Source organism: Onychostoma macrolepis, chromosome 02, assembly GCF_012432095.1.
Source record: "Onychostoma macrolepis isolate SWU-2019 chromosome 02, ASM1243209v1, whole genome shotgun sequence".
In the NCBI taxonomy this organism is placed as follows: Eukaryota; Metazoa; Chordata; class Actinopteri; order Cypriniformes; family Cyprinidae; genus Onychostoma; species Onychostoma macrolepis.
Window position 1 is genome coordinate 34,844,452 of NC_081156.1, and position 13,548 is coordinate 34,857,999.

The 13,548-nt window shown below is 36.5% G+C and overlaps 1 protein-coding gene across 1 annotated transcript; it reads left to right on the forward strand.

The window, feature by feature from the left end:
* Nucleotides 1-2,728: 2,728 nt before the first annotated feature.
* LOC131552222 (interferon-induced very large GTPase 1-like) lies at nt 2,729-10,091 on the forward strand. The gene is given in 4 exon segments (XM_058795853.1): nt 2,729-3,738; nt 4,725-5,362; nt 5,364-6,054; nt 6,057-10,091. Coding segments are annotated over 4 exon segments (4,803 nt in total). The 5' UTR covers nt 2,729-3,696; the 3' UTR covers nt 9,489-10,091.
* The last annotated feature ends 3,457 nt before the right edge of the window (nt 10,092-13,548 follow it).

Genomic DNA, 13,548 nt, shown 5'->3' on the forward strand with positions numbered 1-13,548 from the left:
ACAAAACTGTTGAAACTATAACACAAAGACAAAACAAAGCAGCAGTGCAGTCAGTTACTTCAAGGCTTCAATTAAGATCATTGGAAACCCTGGACGTGCAATCAAACCTGCCTGACATTGAACAGAAAAAGTTACAATAAACGAAACAAACAAACTCTCCATACATAACAAGGAAACGGTAAAATGCTGCAATACACATGGTCGCTCACCACGCAGGATTACAGCTACTTGCAGGCCCATGACTAAAAACAAACAAGGTAGTAAGCCTCTCCATTGAACAGGCAAAAAAGGCATTTTTAAAACGGGGACTAACCTGAGAACTGGCCAACAGCCAGCACGCATGACAGACAGGAGGATAACCCAACTGCTAGCTCTCATTCAACACACCACATGTCACAAAGGGGCGGTACCAAGGAGCCAAACACTTCCCTCTTTTATATTCACAACACAGGCACTAATAGGCTCATGAAACGTACACAACTAACCAATCATAATGAAGTACAAACACTGATTGGTTCACCTATTTGGGTAACGCCAGCCAATCATATCAGGGCTATACCTCACTCTGCTACATTAGGTAACACTTTATTTGAGGGTGTCATAATACAGAGTAATTACCTAGTTAAGTACTTAGTAGTAGCCGTTGTACTTACATAAACAAAATATACTTACCATGTAACTAAGTTATGGAACAGCCTGTACTTACAGTTAGTAATTATGTAGATGTAATAGTCTGTTACACAGCTACTTATGCAACCAAAAGATTGTTACATGTGTTGCAGACTTTATACAACGTAATTATAAATGTAAGTACACAGACAAAAGCTACTTAAAATAAAGTGTATCAAGATTGTACTTAAGTGTACTTCATGTGTATCTATACTGTACACCTTATCCAGCTCTATGGGATCAGATTCCCGTGTAAAGTATTGCAGTCACGGATTAAAAAATAACAAACGTGAAAACAAAATTTAAAAACGCAAGTAAAAATATATTACACAACATTTAAAAATTAAAGCAAATTTTTCAGAATAGCAAACAATGGTCACGGAGCGAAAAATAATACGCGTAAATCAAAAAATTAAAAACGCATTTTTAAAAATAATAAGCATGAATCAAAACTTTCAGACATTTTCTGCTCATATTTTTATTTTTTGTATGCTTATGCTGTTTTTCCCTTCGCTCTTGTTTCCACGTTCTGCGCTTGCTTTTCTAAATGTTGCGGTTAGAGTTTCATGTAAATCAGGGCGGGTTTAAGCGTCATCATTGGTCCAGTAGTTCTTGATTGACAGCTCCTCCTCAGCCAATCAGTCGAAGAGGGGCGTTGACGTCACTCCAATGCGCCTCATTAGCTGCCGATGCTCAGCGTTCACTTGTACAGGTGAAAATGGATAACTGTCAGCTGGGAAACATGTTTCCATACAGGACACCGTTATATGTGTCTGCCTGTCACTGCTGTATGCCTAACGTTAAATGAGTAAATTGGTAAATTAATTATGAATAAATTAATGTATTTAAATTTTTTTTTTTGCATTGACTAGGCTAGATTTGACTACTGATCAATGAAAGCGACAGTGGAGACAGTTACAGAGGCCAGGTGGATTTGATATACATAAACACAATATGCAGCATATGCAACAAGCTACATAATTGCATAATGGCTATGTTCACACTGTCAGTTTTTGGGATTGACAACCGCATTTTCTTTACAGGTGTGAGTCTCGTTCACACAGCAGCTTACAGTTGTGTTTAGAATACTGTCTTTATGAACGTGCAACGGAAGTCAAGCCCATATTCCACACCAGTAACCATAGCGACAGTGACCAAAGTAAAATCGAAGATGGCGACGTCCATAAAACTGAAAGTCTTATCACTTTCTGACACAACAAGAGTCCAATCCAGCTGCGAGTTCATTCGTCAAATCTTCATTAACCGACGGCAGCTTTTAAATTTGGATGGAGAGTGGAGCATTTGAATCGCGTGCAGAACACAAAACTGATGGGAGGGGCTCTAGAGGAAAACTGACTGGATCTAAAAATTTCAGATGACACGCAGCTAATTTCTCCGTCACTGTAAGTTACCGAAAACGCAAGAAAACACGAAACACACGGTAGACGCATGTTTGTGCGGCAGAGCGGCTCTCTCTCGCGCTGTATGACGTGACAGACAACTAGTTGTCCAGTCCTGTTCCGTTCACACAGCGCGTGTGTTCCGAGAATGCAGTTGTGAGTCCTGAAAATGTACAGGTGTGAGTTCGGTTACAGAATGCGGTTGTCACACCTGTAAATAACACCATTGGAGTGACGTCAACGCCCCTCTTCGACTGATTGGCTGAGGAGGAGCTGTCAATCAAGAACTACTGGACCAATGATGACGCTTAAACCCGCCCTGATTTACATGAAACTCTAACCGCAACATTTAGAAAAGCAAGCGCAGAACGTGGAAACAAGAGCGAAGGGAAAAACATAATAAGCATACAAAAAATTTTAATATAAAAAACCAGAGAAATATAACCAAGGAAAACATGATTTTGTGCGCAAGTCAGATAATTTTGCATTAATATTTCAATTTTGTGCAATATGATTTAAAATGTGTTTAAAGTTTTGATTCCTGCTTATTATTTTTAAAAATGCGTTATTAATTTTTTGATTTACGCTTACTATTTTTTGATCCGTGACCATTGTTTGCTATTCTGAAAAATTTGCTTTCATTTTTAAATCTTGTGCAATATATTTTTACTTGCATTTTTAAATTTTGTTTTCACGCTTGTTATTTTTTAATCCGTGACTGCAATACTTTACACGGGAATCTGATCCCATACCAGCTGCACCTTAGTTTGATTTAATCCACCAGTACACTGCTAAAATACATGTAATACATTTCTAATTACATTACAATTACATAGTATTACACAAACATAAGCTACTTAAAATGAAGTGGATCAAGACTGTACTTAAGTGTACAAGTAGCTGTGTAGCAGACTCGGTCTGTATGTGTAACAGTAGCTGCCTATTACATCTACATAATTACAAACTGTAATTACAGGCTGTTCCATAACTTAGTTACATGGTAAGTACATTTTGTTTCATGCAAGTACAACTTGCATGAAATTTGTCGAGTTTTTCGTCAGGAGTCTTTTTTAATTATATGTCAAATAACCAAAAAAAAAAAAAAAAAAAAAAATGATATGATGTCATTACGTTGCTGTCTTGCTGCCAGCCAGACATTTTAATCAAATCTGCTAATTCGTTTGAAGAACCAAATTAGCCAGAGATCAGTTATCACAATTAGAAGATCTGGCATCTTTCAAATCATCTCAGATGTATTAAGCAATCGAGGTACGAAGAATGGACCCCTGGTTACCCGTGCTTTGTTTTTAAAGACTCTTTATTGGATTCTCGTTTGTGTACTCTATCTGTCCTTCAGCAACACTTTGTAACACATATCAGATGAGGAAACTCAGGTGTTTAGGTGAATGCTGTTATTTACTGTGATATAGTAGTCAATTAATTCTGTCCATTAAAGGAGTCATTTAATATTCATTATGCCATATGAATTGCTCTGTAAATGGCAGATAAAAACTTAGGTGGTTACAAACTAACCAACACAAAGTCTACCCACTCTGCAATAATTACGTAGAATGAACATTTGGTTTCTTTTTTCTTACAAGATCAAACCAGAACTGTTGAAGACAACATGGACAACACAACCACAGAAGAAAACAGAGAGAGAGACAGGGTAAGTTCTGTGTGAAGTGTAAACTAACCAGTGTAACTGAAAACACTTGGTTATATGGGATATATGGCTATAAGTGTGATTGGTGGGAGATTTTTTTGAATTGTTGCAAGTTGCAAGCTAATGCTAAACTTTTGGTTCACATCAATCTACAGTACATATCCCATAATGACAAAGAGATGAAGAGTGCAGATGTTGAAAATAGTGGTCATACAAAAATATTTTCTTCTCATTATATAAATCAGTTATGAGAGAAACTAAAGGCTGGAATACACTACACGGCAAAAATCGCGTAGTGTATTCCAGGCTTAATGAGACAAGTAAATACACTTACAAAAACATTGTACATTTTTCTTCTCCTGGGCAATGAATTTGTTCCACTAAAGCCTGGAATACACTACACGATTTTTGCCCCAATTTCACCCCAATTTTACAGTCTGAACAAGTTGACGCTAGTTGAGGAAAGTCGGAGCCAGTCTGCAGATTACAGCAGCCAGATTCCACAGAAAATCACGTGGTGTATGATGGTCACAGACTCCGATTTCTTTAGCTTCAGACTTTGATTTTTGTTCCTTTTAATATTTTGAATTTTTTTTAGCTTTATTTTTTGTTTTCATTTAAATGTTAACTTTTGAGAAATTTTGTTGTATGCATTTTTATTTAATTTCTTTATTTTAAAATGTGTATGTATAGTATTTATAGTTTTAGCTTTTAGTTTTGGATCTGTTTTAGTTGTTTTAATACTACAATTGATTGCTTCTGTTGTCCTTTGGATAAAAGCCTCTGCTAAATGACTAAATGAAATAAATTAAATAAATGTACAGGCAATGCTGCTGCACATCTATACCTCTAAATTTAAGTTGTTTTATAAAAGTATCCTAGTATAAGTTCTTGATCACGTCTGACTGTTGGATAAAGCTATATGGTGTCTGGAAATCTGTTTGCAGAAAATATCCTGTTAGACAAATGACTGTTAGTTTATTTTACAGGCCAAAACAGCCAAAGACCTTGGAACAAGAAGAAAAGAACAGAAAAAAGAAGTAGAGGAACTTTTTCACAGACTTCAACTTGAAGCCAAGTGCAACTATAAACTGAGAGCTTCAGATGTTCTTCAGATAACTGCACATTCATTGCAGTCCCATGGGTCTTGCACTGAGGAAGAACTGGTTTACATGTTTTTACAAAAACTACTGATGATGAACTATAAAGCCAGAAGTATAACTGTTACAGAAACCACTAAGCATCACAATGAAAAACAACAAAAGGCCAAACAATCATCTGCAGCCAGTGTTGATGTGTTTAGTGAACTTTTTGGAAGTCCATCTTTGTCTGATGAAAGTAAGAGCAACACAGACCCTGTTCACCCGATGGATGTTCAGATGGCTGTGTTTCATTGTGCTGATGGTTTCCTGAAGCAGCTGATGGTCACTAAACTGTCTCAGTGCCGATACGCTCTGCCTCTGCTTGTTCCTGATCCATTCACACAACAGATCGAGTTTCCTCTCTGGACATTCAGAGAAATTAACCAGAGCTGGAAGATGAAAAACAACAACTATGAAACCATCAGTCAAACCCAGCCGGTCTGGAAGGCAGAAACTCCGATGGTGTTTTTCTTCAGGTTTGGCTCTGTCTTCATCCAAGTCTCAGCTGATGAACAGTCTGATCAATGAGAAACACCACACGTTCTTCCACAGAAACTGTCCAGGCAGCAGCAGAACCAGAGTCCTGATGGACGGAGTGGTGGAGATCGCCTGGTTCTGCCCTTCTGGGACACATGATGATAAATTCACAGACCGTGTTGCCTTCTGTAATCTACACGGTGATGCAGGAGAACATGAGAAACAGCTGGATATACTGACTGAAATGGCCTCAATCAATGTTGTTATTTTACCACAACTGGACAGGAATGACAAAAGAATGACAAAAATACAAAACCTTTACAAGGACCCAAAGCCACTGATTTGCCTTCTTCCCGAGAATGATTTAGCTCTCACTGAGCAAAGGAATAGAAAATATAAAATTGGTTTGAAAGACAGAGGTCAGGCAAATATATCTGAAGATCTCAGAGAAGCCATTAGAAATTGTCTCTCAGAATCTGCTTCCACTTTCAGACTTGAAGATGTGTCCAAACACTCAGACATCAGAGTAGATGAGAAAGATGATGATGACTGCAGGAGAGGAAAGGAGGCAGCACAACAAATGATAGGTTTACTAGAGAAGGAAGAGCTGACAAAAGCCAAAGACTCATTTCTGCCCTGTCAGGGCGAACTGTGGCATCAGTGGTGTAAGATGAATAAAGAGATAAATCGACCTCAAGGGGTAACCCAGAAATGGAAATTAGTAAAAAAAAAGTTGAGATGATGAAAATCCGTGAACAGCAGCATAAATGTGACATCAGTGAGTTTATAAATTTATTCATGAAACAAATGAACTCACACGTCAATACGTCAATGTTTACGTCAATGTTTTTTCTTAAATGGCTCAGAATCCTCCTGGATGAATATACCTCAGCTGATGTGTCTGATCTACATCACGAGTATGACAAACTGTGGGCAGAAGTCTCAAAACTAAGTAAAAGCAGTAATAAATCTGCAGAACTGTTGCCTAAACAAACAGAACTTGTGGAATTATCTAAGAAACTTCAAGATGCAACCTTTGGCTTGGAGCACATCATGAGAGAGATCGGTCAGATCTATGAATCATGTTCATCTGTGAAGAAGAATAAGAAAGACGTGAAGTTTGACTTCTCTTTTCTCCCGAGTCTCGCAGCACAGATGATGATTTCTGGATTTCCACTGGAGCTGATGGATGGAGATGCTGCTCATGTTCCTGTGATCTGGATCTCTGCTGTTCTAGATCAACTCATCCAGAAACTGGGAGACCAGAGAGTCTTTGTTCTGTCGGTTTTAGGGCTTCAGAGCTCTGGGAAATCCACCATGCTGAACGCCATGTTTGGGCTCCAGTTTGCGGTCAGCGCTGGCAGGTGCACCAGAGGAGCCTTCATGCAGCTGATCAGAGTCTCAGACGAGATGAAAACACAGTTGCACTTTGACTATATTCTGGTTGTTGATACTGAGGGTCTTCGTGCTCCAGAACTCGCTGGAAGTTCAACAAGAGATCATGACAATGAATTGGCCACATTTGTTGTTGGTCTTGGAAATATGACACTGATCAACATCTTTGGAGAAAACCCATCTGAGATGCAGGACATTCTTCAGATTGTGGTTCAAGCCTTCATGAGGATGAAGAAGGTCAGACTGAGTCCCAGCTGTGTGTTTGTGCATCAAAACGTTGCAGACGTCACAGCTGGAGAGAAAAACATGGAGGGAAGGAGACGACTGCAGGAGACACTGGATAAGATGACAAAACTCGCTGCTGAAGATGAAGTCTGTGATGCAGAACGTTTCAGTGACGTCATCAGATTTGATGTACAGAAGGATGTGAAGTATTTTGCTCAGCTCTGGGAAGGCAGCCCACCCATGGCCCCATCAAACACCTCATATTGTGAAAATGTTCAAAACCTTAAGGAAACTATTCTTTCTCATGTCTCAAAATCAAACGGCATGATGTTGACAGACATAAATACTCACATTAAAAATCTCTGGGAGGCTTTGCTGAAGGAACGGTTTGTGTTCAGTTTCAAAAATGCCCTGGAGATCGCCGCTTATAGGAGATTGGAGACAGAATATAGTAAGTGGACCTGGAGTCTTCGGAAGACCATGCTGGAAACTGAAAACAAACTACAGAACCAAATAGAAAATGGAGCAATCGATGTGGTTGAGGAAACAGATCTTCAAAAAGAGCTAGAAAAACTCAAAAGTACAGAAGTGAAAAGATCTATGTCAGAATTATTTGAGAAAGACCCCAATGCCAGTATACTGATTCAGTGGAAAACGTCTTTTGAAATAAAAATCTCAGACTTACAGGAAAACATTATTAGGGAAACACAGAGGAAACTGAATGAAGTGCTTCAGCAGCGAGTCCTGAAGCAAAGGATTGATTCTCAGAAGACACAAAATGAAAACGCTCTCCTTCAGAAGGCCAAAAATCTTGCCTTAACTCTCAAAGACAAAGCAAAAGATGATAAGATCCTGCAAAATGAGTTTGATAACTTTTGGGGAACCTGGTTGAATGAGATTATCAGAAACACACCTCCAGTCCAAGACATTGACATTTCAAGAGATCTGAGAGATCTCCTCAGGGACATCAGTGAAAGTTCCTCTGTACCAGAACACAGGACAGAAAGCACACAATGTGATGTCTTGGAGTTGTCAAGCTATTCAGACTATGTACAGGTTAAAAAAAACAAAATTACACAACAAATTACAAATGTATTTACAGGTACAAGGACTGAATATTCTAAAGAGGATGACAACCAAATAAGAAACTTACTTGCAGACATATTTCAACAAACAAACAAAATGATCATGTCACATAACATTGCAAAGATGGGCTACAACAAAAGCTACATTCAAGAACTCAGTGGTTTCATCAAGGCAAAATTAATAGACCATGAGCAAAGACAACAGAAATATGTGTTCAAGAAACACTTCTTCAGTGACTTGGTACTTTCCATATGCAAGAGAGTACAAAATACATTCACTGAACAACACAAAATCTTCAAGCAAGCCAATGACCCTGTTCTCTATTTTACAAGAAAAAGAGAAGAATATTACAGTATTTTCCAGAAACACTGTCAGGGAGCAACATCAGCTGCCATTATAGGAGAGATCATCTGTAACAAACTCAAAGAACCCATTCAGCAGAGTGTCTACAAAAAAACTGCTCAAGATTTGGCAGATGAAATGAAGACAAACTGTGAATCACTGAATGGAAACAGATCTAATCTGGAGAAACACATCCTGAAGACACTGGCAGAAGAGGAGGATTTTAAGGCATACATAACCTACATTCATAATCCCAAAAAACACTTCAAGAGTTTCATCAGAGATGAAGTCAGTCGTTACATAAATGATAACTTCAACATCAGTGTTCTGCTCAAGATGAAAGATGATTTAAGGCAGAAGGAGAATCAGATCATAGAAGCAGTGCAGAGAGCATCTGAAAAAGTTGATGAAAACAGTGGAGATGCTGATCTGTGGTTCATGATTTTCATGCTGAATTTATCAGATGTGCTGATATTCTCTGAAAAGGACCTTAAAGGAGTGAGTTGTGATGATGTTGATGTAAAACTTCTAGCAGAGGTAATAAGAAAAGAACTTCCTTCTATAATATCTGACATAAGCAATGAATTCAGTACAGAACCTTTTCTACAGAAGCTGGAATATAAGGACAGGCCTGATGAGATTCTAATTGAACACTTCTGTCAGTGCTGTTGGGTTCAGTGTCCGTTCTGTAACGCCGTCTGCACCCACACAGCAGAAGATCATGATCCACAACCTCACAGTGTTCCTTTCCATCGACCTGACGGACTGAATGGGTGGCATTATAGAGGAACACAAACTCTGACTCCAGACTTTTGCACAACTTTAGTAGCAAGTACTAAGAGATTTTATCGATCTAAAGGATTGTTTCCATATAAAGATTACAAATCAGCAGGAGGTGTTTATGCTGAATGGAGCATCACCCCTGACCTCACTGAGCTGCCGTATTGGAAGTGGTTTGTCTGCAGATTCCAGAAAGAGCTGGAAAATCACTACAATAAAACATTTCAGAATGAGGGTGAGATCCCAGATGAATGGAGAGACCACACAAAACAGGATGCTATTGAGAGTTTGGACAAATACTTCTGAACAAGCATAATGAACAATGAGTGAAAAAAAATGAATTATTATTTTTTTAATTCTTTGATTTAAGTCGTTATGAATATTATTTTAGTTTAAGAATACCTTTGAAGAAAAAGGTAGACTGTTAGTGTTAGGTTATAAAAGTTATAAAGCTTTTTTAAAAAGTTTGATCTATCTACTCTACAAGATAAAAACACTTTACTAATCATTAAATGCAACTAATCACTTCTTTATAATATGGAGTTCTGAATTTTTGCTTTTGATAACAATTGAAATTGTTTTTACATGTTTATATGAAACTTGAAGAGGATCTTTTTATCTCATTGTTATTAGCAACAATTATTTCCTACATATATACAAAATACTTATGTTTGACAAAATGTGTCAAAAACTGCAGTAAATGAGTCATTTGAAATGAATTATTTTAAATTCTGCTATTAATTACATTCAGTACAGGTCTGATAGTTTCTGATTATGATTTATTTTGCCACTTTCACTGATATTAACAGATGTGTGATCTATGAGATTAAAGAAAACAACCCTGTCTCGTTTGCCTTAAAATGTCTTAAAATTATGTAAATTCTGAATAAAGATAAAATTCAAATTCTTTCAAGTGCAGTCTGTGCCTTATTGCAGATCACATCCGGATCACACATAGCATTAAAGCTTTAAGTGATAAAATCACACAATCGGATCGCTCTTGACCACATTAAGAGCCAGGTGTAAAACCACAGTTCTGAGACGGTCACATTAAATTAAGTTGTAAATGGAACTGTGTTTTGATATACATTCATAAATCCTGCAACACTGACACTGTTATTGAACTGAAATGAATCGACATTAACTCAAGTCGACTCAAACTGACTCAAGCTAAATAACAGCACTATTGTCTTCTGTAGAGCTTCAAATTGAATCTTCATGAAATCTTATTTATATGAAGATGAGGTCCATCTGAATGATAAATAATTTACAAGCCAAAAACTTTGTGATGTAAACTGATTGGCTCCTTTCATCTACTTTGATCAAGCCAGACACAAGAAGCATTTCAAAATGAGGTACCTACAACTCTGTTTCTCTTCAAAGTCTGACTAAAATGTATATTCCAGCCTTATATTTTGGGAAGGCTTAAAATGCTTGTCACAATTTTATTACTTTCTCACAGTTTACTTTTGTAATTATTCGGGGCAGCAACACTTGAAATGTTATTTTAAAAAAACACACTTTTTCTTTCATGTTGTCACACTACACGGGGTAAGATGTCACAATCGGAACATTAGTTCACATAGGATTTTACCTGTGTCTCAAAAAAGAAAAAAAAGACATTTTTCACCATGACACATCTGGGGGAGAGTGGGGTGATTTGTGCCGGGGGGAAGTAGTTCCACCCCTTGTTTCTGGAAAACCATAGAAGAAATTGGTCGTGTGACCACATAATTTTGAAAAGCCATCCATTTTACTCATCCTCCAAAGAAGGGAGACACATGGCATGAGATATAAGCACATTTTAGCTCCAAAAACTGTTTTTTTCCCTTTCAAAGTAAAATTTCTATGATCAAGGTTTTTTGATTGTAGTGTCTGAACAATTATAGACAAGTTTGAAAACTTTTCACACGTGTTTTAGTGCTTTAGCAGGCTACACAATGAGTCTACACAGTTAGCATGATGTTAGCTCTTAACTGCTGGTTCATGATAGTTTTTCAAACTTGTGGGTCTGGGGTGATTTGTGCCAAAGGGTTAAGTTGTGCCAGTTTTTAAGTGGCCTAAATCACAATAGGATGTTAAGAAATTAGCCTAGTCACTTTATTCTTATATGTTATACAATTGACAGACAGTGCTTTATGTATGTCAACAGGCATCTGTTGCCAAAGCCTTTTTGCCTGAAATGATTCACAAATATCATATATTGTGTATTTAAGTTTTTTTGTATGGATATATGTAAATATATAGCGATTAATCATTTGACAGTGCTAAATATAATATAATATAATATAATATAATATAATATAATATAATATAATATAATATAATATAATATAATATAATATAATATAATATAATATAATAAAGTTACAACTGTATTTACCACTGTTTATGAGCAGAAGAGCATGAAGTGTTATATACTGCTACATCACTAGAGGGCCATACCTCACCATGAATGATGAATGAATGTAAACACTGCAGATCTCAGCACATATAAGCAGAAAACTCTCAAGACAAAGACAAAGACATTCATTCGCTTGAATTGTTTTTCTTGCATTGGAGACGAGAGACAAATCCAAGATTTCTAGTCTCATGAAAGGAAATAGCATTAGAAAAGATCAACAGGCCAGTCTGGAAACACACCATTATACACTATATGGAACATTTCCTAAATTCTGCTTAAAAAAAAATAAAAATGTTTGAAATGCTTCCAGCTTGCTGTATACATCTAAACTGGTTTTACATGCAGACTGACACCAGACTGAGGTTATAATGAACATTTTATCGCAGCAAAAGCAAAATCCCCGAGCAGCTTTTGTTCTTTGTGAGTCTGTTTGTTCAGATCCAGCAGAGGGAGTCGAAGGTCTTCTCAGGAAACACCAGCCGGATCTCCAGGGGTCGTTTCCATGACTCCCACAGTCTCTCAGTCACCTGCGTATCCATGGAGACGACTCTGTCCAGTGCAGTGGCCAGAGATGGTTGACCTTAGGAGCTGACCTTTGACCTGAGGGTCACTCAGGGGATCATGGGGTCAGCAGTGGCCAGAGGGCTGGACAGCACTCACACTGATTGGCCGTCCTTTTAACCAGCACAACCTTCATCAAGATGATTAGAATATTGACCAATCTGCTGGGCATGTAAATCGCAGGGAACTCAGCAAACACGCTACTGCTAGGATTAAAAATAGTGACACTATGAATGTGTATAAATACACATTTTTAGATGTCAAAACTATTCTGTATATATATATATATATATATATGTGTGTGTGTGTGTGTGTGTGTGTGTGTGTGTGTGTGTGTGTGTGTGTATAATAAAAAAAGTATAAAGTATTATATATATTATTAAGTAGATTATAAACATATATCTAAAAATATTGAAACAGGTTCTAGGTGAATTGGTTTAAAATAGTTCCTACTGAAAAAAATATTGCATTGCACAAAAATTAAGAATATTTTCTCTCAAATTCTCATTATAATATATAATTTGTGGTAAGTATAAGAATTCTTATTTTATTTATATATTTTATTTATATTTTTATGTTATAGCGCATGCAATTATGACATTCATTCAGTTTTTAATAATGATTTAGTCTCATTAGCAAGGTACTGTACATTATGTTTTTGTACAGTGAATATTGCATTTAAGATTTTAATTAAATCAGCATAATTTAAAAACAGTAAAACAAACATTCATACATAAGTACAATTATGTATAAATACTTTACAATTTAAATATTATGCAATAGTATAATCCTATAGTCTAGTCTAGTATAGTATAGTCTAGTATAATCCTATAGTCTAGTCTAGTATAGTATAGTCTAGTATAATCCTATAGTCTAGTCTAGTATAGTATAGTCTAGTATAATCCTATAGTCTAGTATAATCCTATAGTCTAGTCTAGTATAGTCCTATAGTCTAGTCTAGTCTAGTATAGTCTAGTATAATCCTATAGTCTAATATAGTCTAGTATAATCCTATAGTCTAGTATAGTCTAGTATAATCCTATAGTCTAGTATAGTATAGTATAATCCTATAGTCTAATATAGTCTAGTATAATCCTATAGTCTAGTATAGTCTAGTATAATCCTATAGTCTAGTATAGTATAGTATAATCCTATAGTCTAGTCTAGTATAGTATAGTCTAGTATAATCCTATAGTCTAGTATAGTATAGTATAATCCTATAGTCTAGTCTAGTATAGTATAGTCTAGTATAATCCTATAGTCTAGTATAGTATAGTATAATCCTATAGTCTAGTCTAGTATAGTATAGTCTGGTATAATCCTATAGTCTAGTCTAGTCTAGTATAGTATAGTATAATCCTATAGTATAGCATATTATTCTATAGTCTAGTATAGTATAGT